General features: G+C 37.9%; 1 protein-coding gene across 1 annotated transcript in view; it reads right to left on the bottom strand.

Annotated features, from left to right (window-relative positions):
* Window positions 1-3,328: 3,328 nt before the first annotated feature.
* The window catches only part of POLQ (DNA polymerase theta), a 112,571-nt gene continuing 97,311 nt past the window's right edge, over window positions 3,329-18,588 (bottom strand). Inside the window, exons 27-30 of the mRNA XM_055436418.2 lie at window positions 15,304-15,428; window positions 7,346-7,499; window positions 4,906-5,021; window positions 3,329-4,433 (exon numbers count right to left, since the gene is read on the bottom strand). Of these exons, the coding sequence (XP_055292393.2) occupies window positions 4,320-4,433; window positions 4,906-5,021; window positions 7,346-7,499; window positions 15,304-15,428 (509 nt within the window). The 3' untranslated portion in view covers window positions 3,329-4,319. The remainder of the gene's footprint in view (window positions 4,434-4,905; window positions 5,022-7,345; window positions 7,500-15,303; window positions 15,429-18,588) is intronic.

Genomic DNA, 18,588 nt, shown 5'->3' on the forward strand with positions numbered 1-18,588 from the left:
TGGCAATCCTGCATCAACCAAGTCTATTGATACCATTTATCCAACAACATTTACGCATTTTGTGTCTCTGATAATTCTCTCAATATTTCCAATTTTTTTCATTATGATTGTTATGGTAATCTGTGATCAATGATCTTTCACATTACCATTTGCAAAAAGATTACAATTCACTGAAGGCTCAGATGATGGTTAGCATTTTTTAGCAATAAAATATTTTTTAATTAAAGAAGAAAAAGTAAGATCTAGTTTGATTATTTAATCAACCTAACTCTACAGCACCGTGAACTCCCAGATGTTCAAGCAGGTTTTAGAAAAGGCAGAGGCACCAGAGATCAAATTGCCAACATCCGCTGGATCATGGAGAAAGCAAGAGAGTTCCAGAAAAACATCTATTTCTGCTTCATTGACTATGCCAAAGCCTTTGACTGTGTCGATCACAATAAACTGTGGAACATTCTGAAAGAGATGGGAATCCCAGACCACCTGACCTGCCTCTTGAGAAACCTGTATGCAGGTCAGGAAGCAACAGCTGGAACTGGACATGGAACAACAGACTGGTTCCAAATAGGAAAAGGAGTACATCAAGGCTATATATTGTCACAGGGTGCTCAGGGCTGGTGCACTGGGATGACCCAGAGGGATGGGATGGAGAGGGAGGTGGGAGGGGGGTTCAGGTTGGGGAACACATGAATACCCGTGGCTGATTCATGTCTATGTATGGCAAAAACCACTACAATAATGTAAAGTAATTACCCTCCAATTAAAATAAATTTAAAAATATATAAATGAAAGAGAAAACATTACAAATGATGTTTGTAACAGAAATACAAAGGATCATAAAAGGCCATGAATAACTGTATTCCAACAAACTGGGCAATCTAGAAGAAATGAAAAATTTATGAGAAACATACAACCTACCAAGACTGAATCATGAAAATTAGAAAATTTGGACAAAGTAATTGCTAGTAAGAATACTGATTCAGTAATTTAAAAAACCCTCCAACAAACAAAAGCCCAGGAGCAGATGACTTCACTGTTGAATTTTACCAAACATCTAGGGAAAAATTAATGCTAATTCCTCTCAAAGTTTTCAAAAAAATCAGAGATGGGAACACTCACAGTCTCATTTTATGAAGTCAGCCTTACCCTGATACCAAACCAGAAAAGGACACTACAAGACAAGAAAATTACAAGCGAGCATCACTGATTTATATAGATGCAAAAATCCTCAACTAAATACTAGCAGACTGAATTCAACAGCACACTAAAAGAATTATAGCCCATAATCAATTTATACCTAGGAAGCAAAGATGTTTCAATACACACAAATCAATAAACATGACAAGCCATTTTAACAGAATGAGGATAAAAATCATGATTATCTTAATAGATGCAGAAAAAAATTTGACAATATTCAATATCTTTTCATAATAAAAACTCTTAATAACTTAGGTATGGAAGGATTGTACCTCAACATAATAAAGGCCATATATAACAAGCCCAAAGCTAAAACCTACTCAATAGTGAAAGGTTAAAAGCTTTTCCTCCAAGAGTTAGACTAAGACAAGGGTGTCCTCTCGACCACTCCTGTTAAAAATAGTACCTGAAGTCCCAGTACCAGAAATCAGGCAAGAAAAAGAAAGAAACAGCATTTTATATATAGAAAGTAGAGATGTAATGATGCCTACAGTTGACACTACTGGATTGTATATTTGAAAGCTACTAAGAAAATTAGTTCCAACCAGTCCATCCTAAAGGAGATCAGTCCTGGGTGTTCATTGGAAGGACTGATGCTAAAGCTGAAACTGCAATACTTTGGCCACCTGATGCAAAGAGCTGACTCGTTGGAAAAGACCCTGATGCTGGGAGGGATTGGGGGCAGGAGGAGAAGGGGATGACAGAGAATGAGATGGCTGGATGGCATCACTGACTTGATGAACATGAGTTTGGGTAAACTCCAGGAGTTGGTGATGGACAGGGAGGCCTGGTGTGCTGCGATTCATGGGGTTACAAAGAGTCGGACACGACTAAGCAACTGAACTGAACTGAACTGAAGAAAGTAAAGCCTAAAAGTTCTCATTGCAAGGAAAAAAATGCTTTTTGTACCTAAATGAGATGATGAATGCTAACTAAACTTACTGCAGAAATCATTCACAATATGTGTAAGTCAAGTCATTATACTGTACACAAACTTATACAGTGCCATATGTCAATTATATCTCAATAAAACTAAAAAACAAACAAAAACACAAATTATTATCTTATAGTTCTGGAGGTCAGAAGTCCAGTACGATCTTACTGTGCTAAAATCAAGGTGCTAGCAGGGCTCTGTCCTTTCTGGAGGCTGTACATTCCATTGCCTTTTCCAGTTTTTAGAGGCTGTCTGCATTCCTTGGCTCACAGCTCCTTCTTCCATCTTTAAAGTCAGCAATGAAGTATTTTCAATGATCAATCTCACTCTGTTTCCACTGTCACTTTTTCTCTTCTGACTCAGACCATCTGCCTTCCTCTCATAAGGACTTTTGTGTTCATACTGAAATCAACCAGATAATCTTCCCATCTCATGATCTCTAACTTAATTAAATAAGTGATGGTCCTTTGGCCATGTGATATATTCATAGGTTTTGGGAATTTGGATGTCAACATTTGGGGAGGGAACAAGAATTATTCTACCTACCACAAAGGGCATTTAATATTAACATAGTGATTTGTGGACTGAACAGCTATTAGTGAAGTTTGAACTTTATGCAATTACTAAGTTAATATACCATGTCAACTGATATCTGAATTGTGTTGCAGGGACACTAGTGTTATGTAAGTAAGCCATGGAAACTGGAATTTTTCCATAACTGAATCTCACAAAGCAAGGAGTGCCTGTTTTTTAAGTTTAGCTGATAGGTCAAAAAGGATTAAGAAAATGCATGTAACCACAAATGCAGAGCCATGACTGCAGAAAATGAGGTGGACGTGACCTATACACCTCCACTCATATTTGAAGAATATCATGTGAATAGACTGAGGTTTCTCTTGTGCTAGATTTTCAAGGCCACTAGACTACCAACAGCACTACAGCTTTTCTAAGAAACATGGTACAGGTAAATATGGAAAAAACTCAAGAAATAATGATGTAACTTTTCTCTTACCTCTGTCGTCTTCTGCCCACTTCCCCAAACCATCAACATGTCTGAGGAGCATGTGCACTAATATCCAACTACTAATAGTGTAATACATTTTGTTTATAAAGCAACTGTCTTTTAAAATTGTGATTAACAAACATAAAAGAGCCCTTTGATAACTGATTGAGAATATAATAAACACTTCCTATTACACAGACATTGTTGAGCAAATTATAAAATAAGAGGATACACAAGCTTCTGAAACTTAGACCAAACACAATTTTAAAAACTGAACAGCTGGAATAAAGTCTGAAATAAATTAATTTTATTGACAGCAAAAAAAAAAAAGTTGGTTATTCACCTCTGACTGGGATTATAAAGTACAATCTTTTATCATGAGTATTCTCACCATGCCACAGGGAAAGAGGCAATAAGGGACTGATTAGAGGAAGTGTTTTCCTTCTCTGGCAGTGTTCTTATAATGCAATATAAACATACGATCTTACAGATCAGAACACTTCTTGGAGAGGTGTAGCTTGTAGCTTGTTTTATAATACCTAAGTATTAGAAATACATTCATTGTATGATATGGAAGAGGAAAAGGAAGAAGAAGTGTCAATTCATGAAAATCCATACCTAGACTACATCCATATCAAGTCTTACCACTTTATAGAATTCTTAATTTACTTGCCAATGCTGTTTTAAAATACTACTTCAGTAGTCTTACACTCATATTGTATGAAAATCACACGCAACACCTCACCCTGGTGGTTTATGTTAAACCAAATCCTTATCTGCCTCTAGCTCCTGCTGTATCACAAGTGTCTGAATCCTGATTGGGATAAAATGCCCCTGAGGCAGAAATGTTTCTTCATGCTCAACCAGGCAGATTAGACCCAAAGTGCTAATTACATATTTCAAGCATGTGTTCTGAAACTGTTTAAAGTCACAGTAAACTATAAAAGGCAATTTCAGATACTCTTTTTGAGAGTGAATATAAACATTAAACTCGGTATTTTGCCTCAAAAGTAATTTTTTTACATTATAGAGGATTAAACTCTGATATACATTTTGAAACTCTCACTATAAAATTACTATCCTAAATTCATCAAGACTTGAGGGGGTTTCTATTTTCATAAAGTAGGTGAAAGGGCAATCTCTGTTCTTTCCGTGTGATTTTACCTATTCCAGGCTTCCCTACAATCACACGTCAAAGTCCTTCAGCTCCCCCCAGCTGGCACCTATCTTCACTTTCACTTTCAGTTTCACAGACAGTTTTACGGCACTTTCCATTTCATTCTTGACAATCTGAGCTACCTACAAAAAAAAAAAAAGAGGTTAACAAAGAAAGCAAAACTAAAAAAAGAGAAAAAAAAAAGGTTAACAAACTCAAACTCTGTGCAAAGAATCTTTGCCAGCCCACCCACTGAGGTGATAAGGCAGACAGGAGCTCTTCACTCTAAGCCAGAAAAGAGCCAGCATCCCACACTAGTCTGCACTGAGGAACCGGAGCTCTGCCAGGTTTACTAGAATGCTCAGAGCTTTGAAATCCGCAGGGAAAGACTCCAAATTCTCATCTAACTTCTCACAGACAAAAATATCCCTGCATCAGGAATTTCGTTTAAAATGGGTTTAAAGCTGAGCACTCTTAGCACTTTCTCTGCCCTTAACGTTTCTACTTTTCTATAGCCATCCTGGGGCCAGAGAATGGTTCCAGAAATCTCATGTATCTTAGCCTGACCTAGTATCTTAGCTTTCTATAGAATGCACACAAACACTGCAAAAATACCTGAACAACATCTTCTTCTGCCACTTCATATAAGAGTTCATCATGGAGCTGAAGGATAAAGAAGCCTCCTCTGATGGGGCAGAACATCCCTTGCAGTTTTTTCTTTGGCAACAATCCTAATCCATGAAAAAACCAGCAAAACTGATCAGTAAGTACGTCACTGGGCTTTGGGAAAGTATTTTTTAAAGAGAGATTTAAGAAATCTTGAGAAATTATAATTAAGAGAGTAAAACACATAAAATTTGGAACTATAATGAAAAGAACTACTTGCTGGTTGCCACCTAGCCCACCTATCAGGTAAATTCAAATCTCCACAGACTTCCTCCCAGAAATGAGAACTCTAACAAAGACGTCAATAAATGGAGTTGACTGACACTCCCTGATGATGTCTTTTTCTGGCCAGAGTGTCATCATGGTATAACTGGTCCCCAGTTGGACCATACACTCTAGGCTAGGAATTCTCAACCCAGGGTCCAATTGTGGACTTCAGAGAACATACAAATTCCTGTAGAGATGATCTATATATTGTCAGCAGGTTCTCAAAAGAACTCATGAATACAAAAAGAGTTAAAAATCTAGACTTAATCACTATTTCCTAATTAGTGGGCCAAGTGGTTTAGATTATGCCCCTCTGATCACCAAAATAAGCTTCAACATTAATACTTTTGGAATAACATCCTTTCATCGTATGCCCATTTCTCAGAGCAGTCCTTCTTATTTGCCATCCAAATTTCCTATTCTTCAGGAGAGCACAGAAACCATCTCCTTCAATATCTGGTACTTCCCTCGGAGAACTCGTTAACTCCCACTACCTGCAGCCCAAATTTTCTCAGAGGTGGCTCTCTCAGGGTAAGACAGCAAAGGCAGATGATACATGGCAAGTTGCTTCCATACCAGGGTTGCAAAGGCTGTGCATATGTTTGCCAGTTTCGCTTAAATCTGATCTGCCCCATTGGACTCCACTTTTCTTGCATCACTGGCTGTCTGGATTGGTTAGTTTTTCTGCTTTTTGATCACTCTACCTTTGTCCTTTCTGATTTCCCTTGGTGACTTCAGCTTCTGACCCAGAATGCCATGATCCTCCTGTTCCTTGTGTGGTCAGCTTCCTCAGGCTCAGCTTCCTTTGATCTCCCTGATCTACTACTGTTTTCAACTCAGCATTACACAATGAAGTCACCCTTAATGACATATCCACATTGTCTTCCACTCATTCTAAAGCTTGATACTATCTATACCTTCATTTGGACACTGCATCATTCTGCTGTGAAAAGTCATGTAACTATTTCACAGTCATATATCATATCTTCCATTTCTTAACAGATTTAAAATTCAAACATAGGTTGATAACTTTCCTCCTAAATTCTCCAAAGCACATAGTACAATGTTATTCCTCCAAATAAGTTCTGACCATATATCCTCTTTCTACAAATACAAAAGTGTGAATGTGTACATGTGTTCAAGGAAGGTTATGAACAGGAAACATGTTCCTTTTTTTGAATATCAACTGACCATAAATTTATAGTTTATTTCTGGACAGTTTCACTACTTTGTTTTATATACACACATATATATATATAAATATACACACATATGCATACATACATACACATATATTTTTTAAGGTTTCTATGTAGGGACTTACAGTAATAAAACCAGGATAACTGGTCACCCTTACTGTACACTTATGCGAGAAGGAGTCTAAAAAAGGAAAATAACCTCTGAGTGTTATTAAGAGAATAATCTGACTTGCAGATGCTTTGAAAGGGTATCAGGGATCATCTTTGGTCCACAGACCATACCTTAAGTTAAAAAAGTGTTTCCAGGGAACTCCAAGGAGTATTTTCCTTTTATGATCTCCTTCTCTCATAAGTGTACAGTAAGGTAAGGTGACCAATCCTGGTTTTAGCACTGGAAGTCCTACATCATGGGAAACCATCAGTCTCCCACAAACTGGGACATTTATCATCCTAGACTCTACAGAGGGTTTTCCATACCAGAGGTTACAAAACAGGAAATATTGCTACAAATTGAATGCAAAAATATATAACAGAATCTGTCTTCTCTTAAGCCAGACACTAAAGAGATTTTCAGAAAAGTAAAAGCCACTCATTACCAATCTTTTTTGTTCTGAAAAAAATGTCATTATTTTCATAAAAACTATGTTACTTACGTTAACACATGGTGGGTTTATTATTAAATGTAAATGTTAATAAATATTTTTAAATTATCAGTTTTAATTTCTAATATGGTATATATTAGTAGATATAATGAACATAAACAAAAACTTTTTGAGATTCTTAATAATTCTAAGACTGCAAAGACATCAAGAGACCGAAATGTTTGAGAACTGTTGAGAAATTAATGTAAGTAATCTTTCCTTTTCTTTTCTGATGTAATTAGTCTCACCATGTTATAACAGGGGCCACATTTATGAACAAACCTGTTCTGTCACTTTGGAGCAAACTCTCTCGATGACCATGGGATTTGAAGGTTGAGTGGAAGGTCTCTAATTGCTTCTGAATATTAACTGTGGCTATTTTGACAATATCAGCTGCCGAACCTTGGACTCTTGTGTTGATAGCCTGACGCTCAGCCTATGAAAAACAACGATTAACAGGTCCTCCATCAGATACACCAACATACTTTCATAACTGCTTTTAGTGTCCACAGATTAATGCTCACATGTGCAACGAGACTAGAAATCTGGAACAGATGTAAACCAGGACATCGACTATAAGCTTCATCCTAAGATTAATAACTAGAATGATCCAGAACCCTAGATTCTGGGCTGTCATTCACATGAGGACAGGCTAAACAGAAAAAGGAGGTCAGATTGCTTCAGTTTAGGCTTCAACACTCGGTTAGGAAGTAAAAACTACATTACACTTAAAATGTCTCTTTAAGTTCAAAATTATTTTTAAAAATATTTTATCAATGTTCTAAACTTCACCTTAAAGGATCTATTCCTCAAAATACAATTCCTCTTAATCCTAAATAGATATAATTGGAATACCATTCTTTGTTATGTGAGTTGGAATGTTTCAAGTACATCCCCCACATCAGTGGCCTCGTAGTCCTACACAGAGTTAGGCCACAGCAAGCCTGCAGCCCTCTGGTATGAATCAGCGCTTTTTATAGGTTGCTGGGGCTAGTCATTAGCTGCTGGTGAAAATGCAGATCCTAAATCCAAAGGTATTAAATTAGAACTTCCCTGAAACTACTGCTGCCATGAACTTCTTGGCAGGCAACCACAGATGCTAAAAGTGATCATCCTGGGGCTATAGGAACTGGGATCTAGGACAATATTCAAGGTGTAATTGATCTATGATTATCACTCCTGTTGTCCCCAAAGGGCTCAGAAGATGGGAAGGGTCTACTCACTGGAGGGATCTATGTAATTTGAGAGGTGTTCTCTACTTCCCTGTCACCTGGGCTACATCCAACTCCAAGTATATTAAATACTGGTTAAAGAGACAGACAAAAAAAATTAATAACTTGTCAAATGCTGATGAATCCATCCTAAACTCACTCAGCTGTCACTGTTTTAAGAGTGACTGAATTTCAAAGTTCTACTGATTACTCCCTTTATTAAAACCATATGCCTTTGTGTAGTGGATTGTAATTATTGTTATAACTTGCTACCTTTCTCTGTGAAGTCCTGAGCCTCCATCCATTGCCATGTGATTCAAAGTGCTTTTCACTCTCACAGACTTAACTTGTTTTGGCCAATAAAATGTTAGCAAAACTTACATATAGCACATGTTAAGGAGTTCTGGAAGCTATCTAACACCATCAGAAAAAAGGGTTTATTCCAGATAGGGACTTTTCTTCATTTTGAAATTTAGAATGAAGAAAATGCAGAACACACCCACAGTCAACCCAGAACCAAACTGTACCATGAATTAAAAATAAAGTTTCTTATTATAAGTCACTGAAATTCAGGGCTTGTTTGCACTGTGACATAAGCAAATAAAACCAAAATATATTTCACTGAGACTATTCCAAAATAAGAAAACTTGGCAGTCTCAGCTTTGTATCCCACAGTCTCAGTCCCTTCTCATCACTAGTGCATTTTCACATACATACAAATACATAGCTTTCTGGTAGCAGGAGATTATGTCATTAGGACCAACCCTCCCACTGATGATAACCAGAAAAGCTGGTCAGAAAATGCCTCTTTGAAAGAATCAGACAGGAGAAAGGAAGTGAAGAATTACAGAACCTAAAAAACTAGGAGAGAAATGAAACCAAAGAGGTGACCCTAGCTATAAAGGTCACCCTTTTTCCTAGGGAAATCAACAGATTCCAGAAGAGGCAGCTGAGAGGATAAAAAGCTGAGCAGAACTTGATGGTCTTGAGGAGTGATAACAAACGTTTGAGTTCACAGCCCAACAAGTAGGAGGAAGCCTGGTAAAGAGACAATACAATTGGTTTTATAGAAAACTAAGAAAAACAAAAGTCAATAGGAACAGAATATAGGAACACAAGTATGAGATGTATTAACTACATGCTATTATCAGGCTCAGAGGTTAAAGCGTCTGCCTCCAATGCGGGAGACCCGGGTTCGATCCCTGGGTCGGGAAGATCCCCTGGAGAAGGAAACGGTAACCCACTCCAGTATTCTTGCCTGGAGAATCCCATGGACGGAGAAGCCTTGTAGGTTACAGTCCACGGGATCGCAAAGAGTCGGACACGACTGAGCGACCAAACGGAACGGAAACGGATTATCAGACTTATTAGAATATAAAATGATCATGCTATCAAGAAAATAAAAGACAAAACTGAATATTTCAGCACAGAATCAAACACCCATAAGAGCAAAATAAAAACTCTACCACCAAAAATATTAAAATAACATAACTTAAAGCACTTAAACAGTGCTTTCTCTGTAGTTTGGTGTATGTGTGAAGTAGGGAGATAGTACTGACTTGTAAAGAGCATAAAAAGGCCTTCTGGGGTGCTGGAAAAGTTCTAGATCATTCTGAACTTAAAAGTTCAACAGTTGCAAATTAGGCAACTTAGAAGAAAATATCCACAATTAATCATGATGAAATATAAACATGGAAAATACCAACCAGAGGATATGAAAAAGGAGGAATTAAAGACAAGTTTTAAAATTTTGTACTAAAAGTTCCAGAAAGAGAGAAGAGATTTCAATGAAACAATGATTGAAGAAGAAATGGCTAAGAATTTTCCAAAATTAACAAAAGATCTCAAGGTACAGATTCAAGAAGTCCTCAGTTCAGTTCAGTTCAGTCTCTCAGTCGTGTCCGACTCTCCGCGACCTCATGAATCACAGCACGCCAGGCCTCCCTGTCCATCACCAACCCCCGGAGTACACTCAAACTCATGCCTACAGAGTCGGTGATGCCATCCAGCCATCTCATTCTCGGTCTTCCCCTTCTCCTCCCGCCCCCAACCTTTCCCAGCATCAGAGTCTTTTCCAGTGAGTCAACTCGTCGCATGAGGTGGCCAAAGTATTGCAGTTTCAGCTGCAGCATCAGTCCCTCCAATGAACATCCAGGATTGATCTCCTTTAGAATGGACTGGTTGGATCTCCTTGCAGTATAAGGAACTCTCAAGAGTCTTCTCCAACACCACAGTTCAAAAGCATCGATTCTTCGGCGATCAGCCTTCTTCACAGTCCAACTCTCACATCCATACATGACCACGGGAAAAACCATTGCCTTGACTAGACGGACCTTGGTTGGCAAAGTAATGTCTCTGCTTTTTAATATACTATCTAGGTTGGTCATAACTTTCCTTCCAAGAAGCAAGCGTCTTTTAATTTCATGGCTGCAATCACCATCTGCAGTGATTCTGGAGCCCAAAAAAATAAAGTCTGACACTGTTTCCACTGTTTTTCCATCTATTTCCCATGAAGTGATGGGACCAGATGCCATGAGCTTTGTTTTCTGAATGTTGAGCTTCAAGCCAACCTTTTCACTCTCCTCTTTCACTTTCCTCAAGAGGCTTTTTAGTTCCTCTTCACTTTCTGCCATAAGGGTGGTGTCATCTGCATATCTGAGGTTATTGATATTTCTCCCAGCAATCTTGATTCCAGCTTGTGCTTCTTCCAGCCCAGCGTTCCTCATGATGTACTCTGAATATAAGTTAAATAAGCAAGGTGACAATATACAACCTTGACGTACACCTTTTCCTATTTGGAACCAGTCTGTTGTTCCATGTCCAGTTCTAACTGTTGCTTCCTGACCTGCATACAGGTTTCTCAAGAGGCAGGTCAGGTGGTCTGGGATTCCCATCTCTTTCAGAATGTTCCACAGTTTATTGTGATCCACACAGTCTAATGCACACCAAAAAGGATCAATTAACACACATCCACACACAAAGGCAGAAAAAAAAAACAAACACAAACTTAAGTACATCACAGAATACCTGCTGGAAACCACAAGGAAAGAAAAATACTGTATTGAAAGCAACCTAGAGAAAAAAAAGCAGATTACATTTAAAGAAGAAACAGACCGGGGTGGGCCAGTTACAGCCTACAGGTCAAGTCTGGCCTATCACTCGTTTCTGTAAATGAAGTTTTCCTGGAAGACTGTGTCTATGACTGCATCTGCACTAGTAGAGTTGAGTAGTTGTGATGGAGACTCCATGGCCTACAAGAGAGCTGACTTTTTCTGACACAGCACTACTAAAAACCTAAAGGAAGTTCTACTTATTGGTAAAACGTTTAAAACTTCCCTCTGAGATCTGAAAAGTGGCAAAGATGTTCACTATCACTAATTCTATTCAATACTGTACTAGCTAGTAAGTCAAAGTGAAGTGAAGTGAAGTTGCTCAGTCGTGTCCGACTCTTTGTGACCCCATAGACTGTACCCTACCAGGCTCCTCTGTCCATGGGATTTTCCAGGCAATAGTACTTGAGTGGATTGCCATTTCCTTCTCCAGGGGATCTTCCCAACCCAGGGCTCGAACCCGGGTCTCCCACATTGTAGACAGACACTTTACCGTCTGAGCCACCAGGGAAGTCCCCTTAGTAAGTCGAACAAAGGTTAAAAAAGAATAAGACTTGGAAAGGCGGTTAAAAAACTATTTTGGGGAGGGGCAGATAATAACTGTGCAGACAGAATACCTGAAAGCATCTACAGATAACATTTTGGAATTAACAAGTAATATTTGCAAGGTTTCTAGACAAAAAACAAAGACAATTATCTTTCTATACTAGCAGCAAAGATTAAAAAATGTAAAAAGAGAAGGAAAAGAATTTTAAAAAATATCATTCACAAGAGTATTAAATTTTGCAAATATCTAGCTATAAATTTCTGAGAAGGCAATGGCAAGCCACTCCAGTACTATTGCCTAGAAAATCCCATGGATGGAGGAGCCTGGTAGGCTGCAGTCCGTGGGGTCGCTAAGGGTCGGACACGACTGAGCGACTTCACTTTCACTTTTCACTTTCCACTTTCACACATTGGAGAAGGAAATGGCAACCCACTCCAGTGTTCTTGCCTGGAGAATCCCAGGGACGGGGGAGCCTGGTGGGCTTCCGTCTATGGGGTCACATAGAGTCGGACACGACTGAAGTGACTTAGCAGCAGCAGCTATAAATTTAATAAAAACCTTGTAAGATCTCTTCCCCAAAACTATACATCACGCTGAAAGAATTTTAAAAGACCTAAATAAATGGGCATATATAACATGTTTATCAAATGGAAAACTCAAATTTATAAATATGTCTCTTAATCCCATCTTGATCTATAAACTCAAAGTGAAAGTGAAGTCGCTCAGTCGTGTCCAACTCTTTGCAACCCCGTGGACTGTAGCCTACCAGGCTCCTCCCTCCATGGGATTCTCCAGGCAAGAATACTGGAGTGGGTTGCCATTTCCTTCTCCAGGGGATCTTCCCAACCCAGGGATCGAACCTGAGTCTCCCACATTATAGGCAGACGCTTTAACCTCTGAGCTACCAGGGAAGTCCATGAACTCAAAGCAACTGCAATTAAAAAATCCCAGCAGGGTTTTGTGTTTGTATGGAAATTCTCAAGCTGCTTCTACAATTTATATGAAAATGCATAAAATCCAAGAATAGGCAAATATTCTTGGGGGGGCAAGCGGGGGAAAAAAGCAAGTTGGGAAAACCTACTTTACCATATATCAAAAAGTCTTATAAAGTAGCTGGATAACTAAGGCAGTACGGAGGCTTAATTGCTCAGTCATGTCCGACTCTCTGTGACCGCATGGACTGAAGCCTGTCAGGCTCCTCTGTCCACGGGATTCTCCACGCATGAAGAGTGGAATGGGTTGCCATTTCCTACTCTAGGAGATCTTCCCAACCCAGGGACTGAATCCACTTCTCTTCCATCTCCTGCATTGGCAGGCAGATTCTTTACCACTGTGCCACCTGGGAAGACAATATGGCACTGCTTAGAATATGAGTAAACACAAAATAACAAAACAATGTGTCTAGAAACCGACATAGCCATATTTGTAGATCGAATTTTTGGCAAAGGTGTCTCTGCAAAGCAGGGGTGAGGTGGGTGAGGTGGGGGAGGAAACAGTCTTTTCAATAACAGCTTGTACAACTGTATATCCATAGGGGTAGGGAGAAATCTTGACCCTCAATTTCCCTAAATGTATAACAATCAATTCCTAGTTGATTGTAGATATAAAATTAAAAGTCAGAACCAAAAACTTCTACAGAATTGACATTGGGGTAGAGAAACCTTTCTTAAATAGATCATAGAAAGCATTACAATAATACAAAAGACTGATAAATCCATGTAAGCAAAAGACTCATATCTGGAATATAAATGTAAAAGTGAAAGTGAAGTCAATCAGTCGTGTCTGACTCTTTGCAACCCGATGGACTGTAGCCTACCAGGCTCATCTGTCCACAGGATTTTCCAGGCAAGAATATTGGAGTGGTTGTCATTTCCTTCTCCGGGGATCTTCCCGACCCAGGGATCAAACAAGGGTCTCCTGCATTGCAGGCAGACGCTTTACCCTCTGAGCCACCAGGGAAGTCCCTTATAAATGTAAAGACTCTCATAAATCAATTAAAGGACAGCCAACTCAAAAACAAAAAGATTTACACAAATGAGTCACAAAAAGATATCCAAGTGGCCAATAAACATATAAAAAATGAAGTTCAAAATCACTAGTCATCAGGGAAAAAGTAAATTAAAAGCACAATGAGGTACAAAGATTCAGATACCAGAATGGCTAAAATCAAAAAGACCAATGATTTCAAGTAATAGCCTGCCTTTAAAAACGTTCCAATAGCTGATTTCATGTGTCCAGTAGAAAATTATCTATGCCTAAGTGACAACTCAAATTCTCCACTTCTATCAGATTGGCTTTTCGCCAACCCTTACCCAAAGTTTTATTCATTTGTGATTTTCTTTTTTCCTCATGCCCAGCAATCTAACCTTTAGTCTTCAGGTATCTGGTCAAGTCCTATCTCCTCCAGGAGCCTAGATCATTGACTATACGTATATGTGTTTGCTTTATCTCTTCCAATACATTTTAAGACTTACTTTCCCTAGTGCATCAATTACAGTGCGGATAGTTGTGAATATGGTAAAAGTCTGGTAATGGACTAGTATGTGGATAAATGGGAAGCGAGAGGGTGAAGAAGTAACAAAAACCCAACTATTCCTCCATAGTTCCTAAGAGCATTATTACTCTGAGAGGTTGTAGTTCAAGACAGAAGTTTAGCAATTTGAGGGTTGGATATTTTCATTACATACAATGCGTAGTGGGCAATGACACATGAAAGTATGGGGTAAGGGCAAAATACAACCAGTTAAAATAGGAAGCTCTGGACTATAGCAGAAACGTAAATGCTAAAATACATGGAATACTTTTTTGGATCCCAATGATTTCACAAAAAGATTTTGGTCATAATGAGAGTAAGTATCATCAATACATCTTCTAAATGATATTAAAAATAGCATTTTAAAATATTTTGGGTATCCCAGTAACCACTGATGAGCCAGTATTTTTAAAATAAATAAATAAACAAAAGAACAAAAAAAACCCACAATTCAATGACTGGCTAATCTCTGAAGACACTGGCAATCTGGTGTGATATGACAAATTAGTATATGATATCTGAAACACAGAACAATTAGCAAATGCAAAAATTAAGTATATATATAACTTATTACCAAAGCTAATAAATAACTGCCTTACTAAAACAGAATACCTTAAATTGGAATATTATTAAGTGAACCCATATTTACATTAGTCTCCTAAAGACAGTGGTCAGCAAATACTGGCATATACCATCACTTCAGAAGTCCTTAATGAAACAGAAGATCCAATTCATATGCTAGTCATCTCTAAAAGACACATTAGCAGGGTTCAGTCTTTGCTGCAAAAGTATATGTGATTAAAACATTAAGTTAAAAATACAGAGAAATTTCAACATACATGAGCTTTATGATAAGGGTTGTTGTCTTTGATTCCTGGTAAATATCTACGCCTTCCCAAAATGGTCTGAACAAATCCATCTCTTCTACAGTTTTTCACGGTCTCTCTCATGAAATAACTAATCCCTACAAAGAAAATAAAGAAATAATTACAATCAACGTCCATCCTTTATCTCACTCACTAGTTTCAATACAGTGAAACATACCAAAACTTGACAATGATTAACACTAACATCACAGCATCAAAATTTTGCATGTAAACCTTCATTCACTTTTTCTTTCAGGTCTACTGAGAATTAACTGACATACACCATTGTGCAGCATGACAGCTTGCTTTACATGTATTTGAAAAAGTGCTTGCTTAGATGGCATGTATACATATACTGTGAAATGATTACCACAATAGGTTTAGTTAACACTCATCATCTCATATAGCCATTAAACTTAGAAACTAAAAGGACTTTAGAAATGACATAAATCTCTTTGTTTTTTAACCACCACCAACAACAAAAAATACAAAACTAAACTCTAGAATGACAGAGCAGGTACTAAAACCTACATGGTTTTATTATAGGACCTTAAGACTATTCCATGCTACTTTTCACAGGGTTCTGTTCTTTGATCACATTAATCCTCTTTCACTCTTTGATCTTATAGTTTCCAGGCTTGGGTTTCCCTGGTGGCTCAGACAGTAAAGAATCTGCCTGCAATGCAGGAAACCCAAGTTCGATTCCTGGGATGAGAAGAGCCCTTGGAGAAGGGAATGGCTACCCACCCCAGTATTCTTGCCTGGACAATTCCATGGACAAAGGAGCCTGGCAGGCTACAGTCCATGGGGTTGCAAAGAGTTGAACATGGCCGAGCAACTTACACTCTCACTTTTAGACTTTATACATTCCACAGCTCCTTGTTACCATCTATGCTACGATTCAAACAGGACCTAACTGAAACTGATGCATGAGTTATAACATTTCATTAGAAACATATACAACTCCTTAAAATTAAAAGACTATTCCCTATGCCAGAATTCACCCTTGGCTATATAGGTCCATTTTTAGGTCTTCAAATTCTTTGCTCCAGGTAGGCCAATCTCCTCATTGTTCACTCCTATCTCTGAGCTAGAAAAGTTCTTCTCTTCTGAAATATTCTATTTCTATACTCTTTAAAACACATTCAGGTATAGAGAATGCCAATCAATCTTAATTCTCATGTGCTATTTCTGCTTTCTCTCAGCTCTGCTCATCTTAAGTAATAAGCACTAATGCTTCGCAATTAAAACCCCTTTTAAAGATTTCTGTTGTGTAGGTGGCACAGACTGTGGCTGACAGGAAGGTTAGAAAACCAGCAAGTGAAGCTGTTGGTGATATCTGACCACTAGCATAGAAATTTCAGAAAGCAATCAGGCTCTCATCTTCTCCTCTAGAAGAATTACTATGATACAGCTGAAAGAGCAAAGAAAAGGATGAGATTTAAAAGACTGCACCTCTACGAATTCTTTTACCTGACTCCTGCAGGAGGCCTTTAAATATTCAGACTGCAAGAACTACTTGAATTCATGTCAATGCATGGCAAAACCAACCAATATAATATTGTAAAATAATTTGCCTCCAATAAAAAATAAATTAATTACCAAAAAAAAAACAATCAATGCTGAGGTATATACAATAAGCACTTTAACAAATGTATATACCTTTGTAAAAACCACTACAAGATGCAAAACATTTTAACCAACTTCACAGTTAGCTCCCCATTATCAGCCTCAAACATTCATGGACCTACTTTAATATACCTTATCTTTTTCATGTTCTTGAATTTCATAAAAATTGAATTTCACTGTATGTTCTCACTTATGTCTGCCTTCTCTTGCTAAGTAGCATTCCACTACAGAGACATACCAAAATTTGTTTATCCATAATCCTGCTGACAGATAATTTGTTCCTGTTAAAATGAAGACAGTAGGCCCAAAATGAAGTCACTTAGGCTAAACCCTATGTCAGCAAACCAAGACTTAATACCTAACCTGACTGCAGTCTCAATACCCCCAGGAGTAAAACCTTTAACCATTCAATCTGGAATTACATGGTCAGCTTTAGTGAAGTTATCTGTCCAATAAGCCCTTAGGAGGGTGACCTTGCCTGAAACAATACTACACTCTTTGCTAATAATTTCCTTCATCTGCCTACCTATTTCTACCTTTAAAAAACTTTTTTACAGCTCAGTGGAGTTCCTTTCTATTGCTAGATGAGATGTTGCTCAATTAATGAATCACAGAATAAAACCAACTTGATCTTTAAATTTACTCAGTTGATAAAGAGAAATGGAGTAATAGATACAGAGAACAAACAGGTTGTTGCCAGAGGCGGGGAGAAAGGGGAGGAGAGAAACAGGAGTAGGAGATTTAGAGGCACAAACTTTCAGTTACAAGACGCATGTGTCACAAGTATGAAATGTAGAGTGTGGGGAATACAGTCAATAACTATTTAATATATTTGCATGGAGATAAGATGGGCAACTAGAATTATCATGGTGACCATTCAAAATGTGTAGAACTATCAAATCACTGCTGTACACCAGGAACTAACACAGTTTGTATGTCAATTATATTTCAAAACCAAACTCATAAAAAAGAGATTTAGATCTGTGGCTATCAGAGGTGGGAGGTAGGAGAAGGAACAGGTGAAGGTGGTCAAAAGATGCAAACTTCCAGTTATAAATAAATACTAGGAATGAAATGTACAACACAATAAAGCTAATACTGCAGAATGTTATATATGAAAACTGTTAAGACAGCAAATACTGAGAATTGTCACCACAAGGAAAAAATCTTTTCTTCTATTTCTTTAATGTCATATCAATATGAAAAGACAGTTGCTCACTAAATCTATGTGGTAATCATTTCAGAATGTATTTAAATCAAATGATTATGCTGTACACCTTAAATTTATAAAGTGCTGTGTGTCAATTAAAGCTCAATAAAACTGAGGAAATTTTATTCACTCGGATTTTTGTTGTTTAACATTTCCAGTCTTCGGCTGTTATAAATAAAACTGCTATAACATTCACATACAAGTCTTTCCTTGGACATACGTTTTCATTTTTCTTGGGAAAATATCCAATAGTAGAACTGCAGAATCATACAGTTAAAAGTATGTTTAACTTCAAATGAAACAGCCTTACTATTTTCCAAAGTGGTTGTACCATTTTACGACCAGTCAGCAATGTAAAAGAGACACAATTTTAAAAAATGTTAGCATTCTAATGTTTCTGTGATGGTATCTCTTTGTGG

The sequence above is a fragment of the Moschus berezovskii genome, chromosome 1 (assembly GCF_049115385.1).
Source record: "Moschus berezovskii isolate FMDL1 chromosome 1, NW_MosBer_1.0, whole genome shotgun sequence".
NCBI classification, from domain to species: Eukaryota; Metazoa; Chordata; class Mammalia; order Artiodactyla; family Moschidae; genus Moschus; species Moschus berezovskii.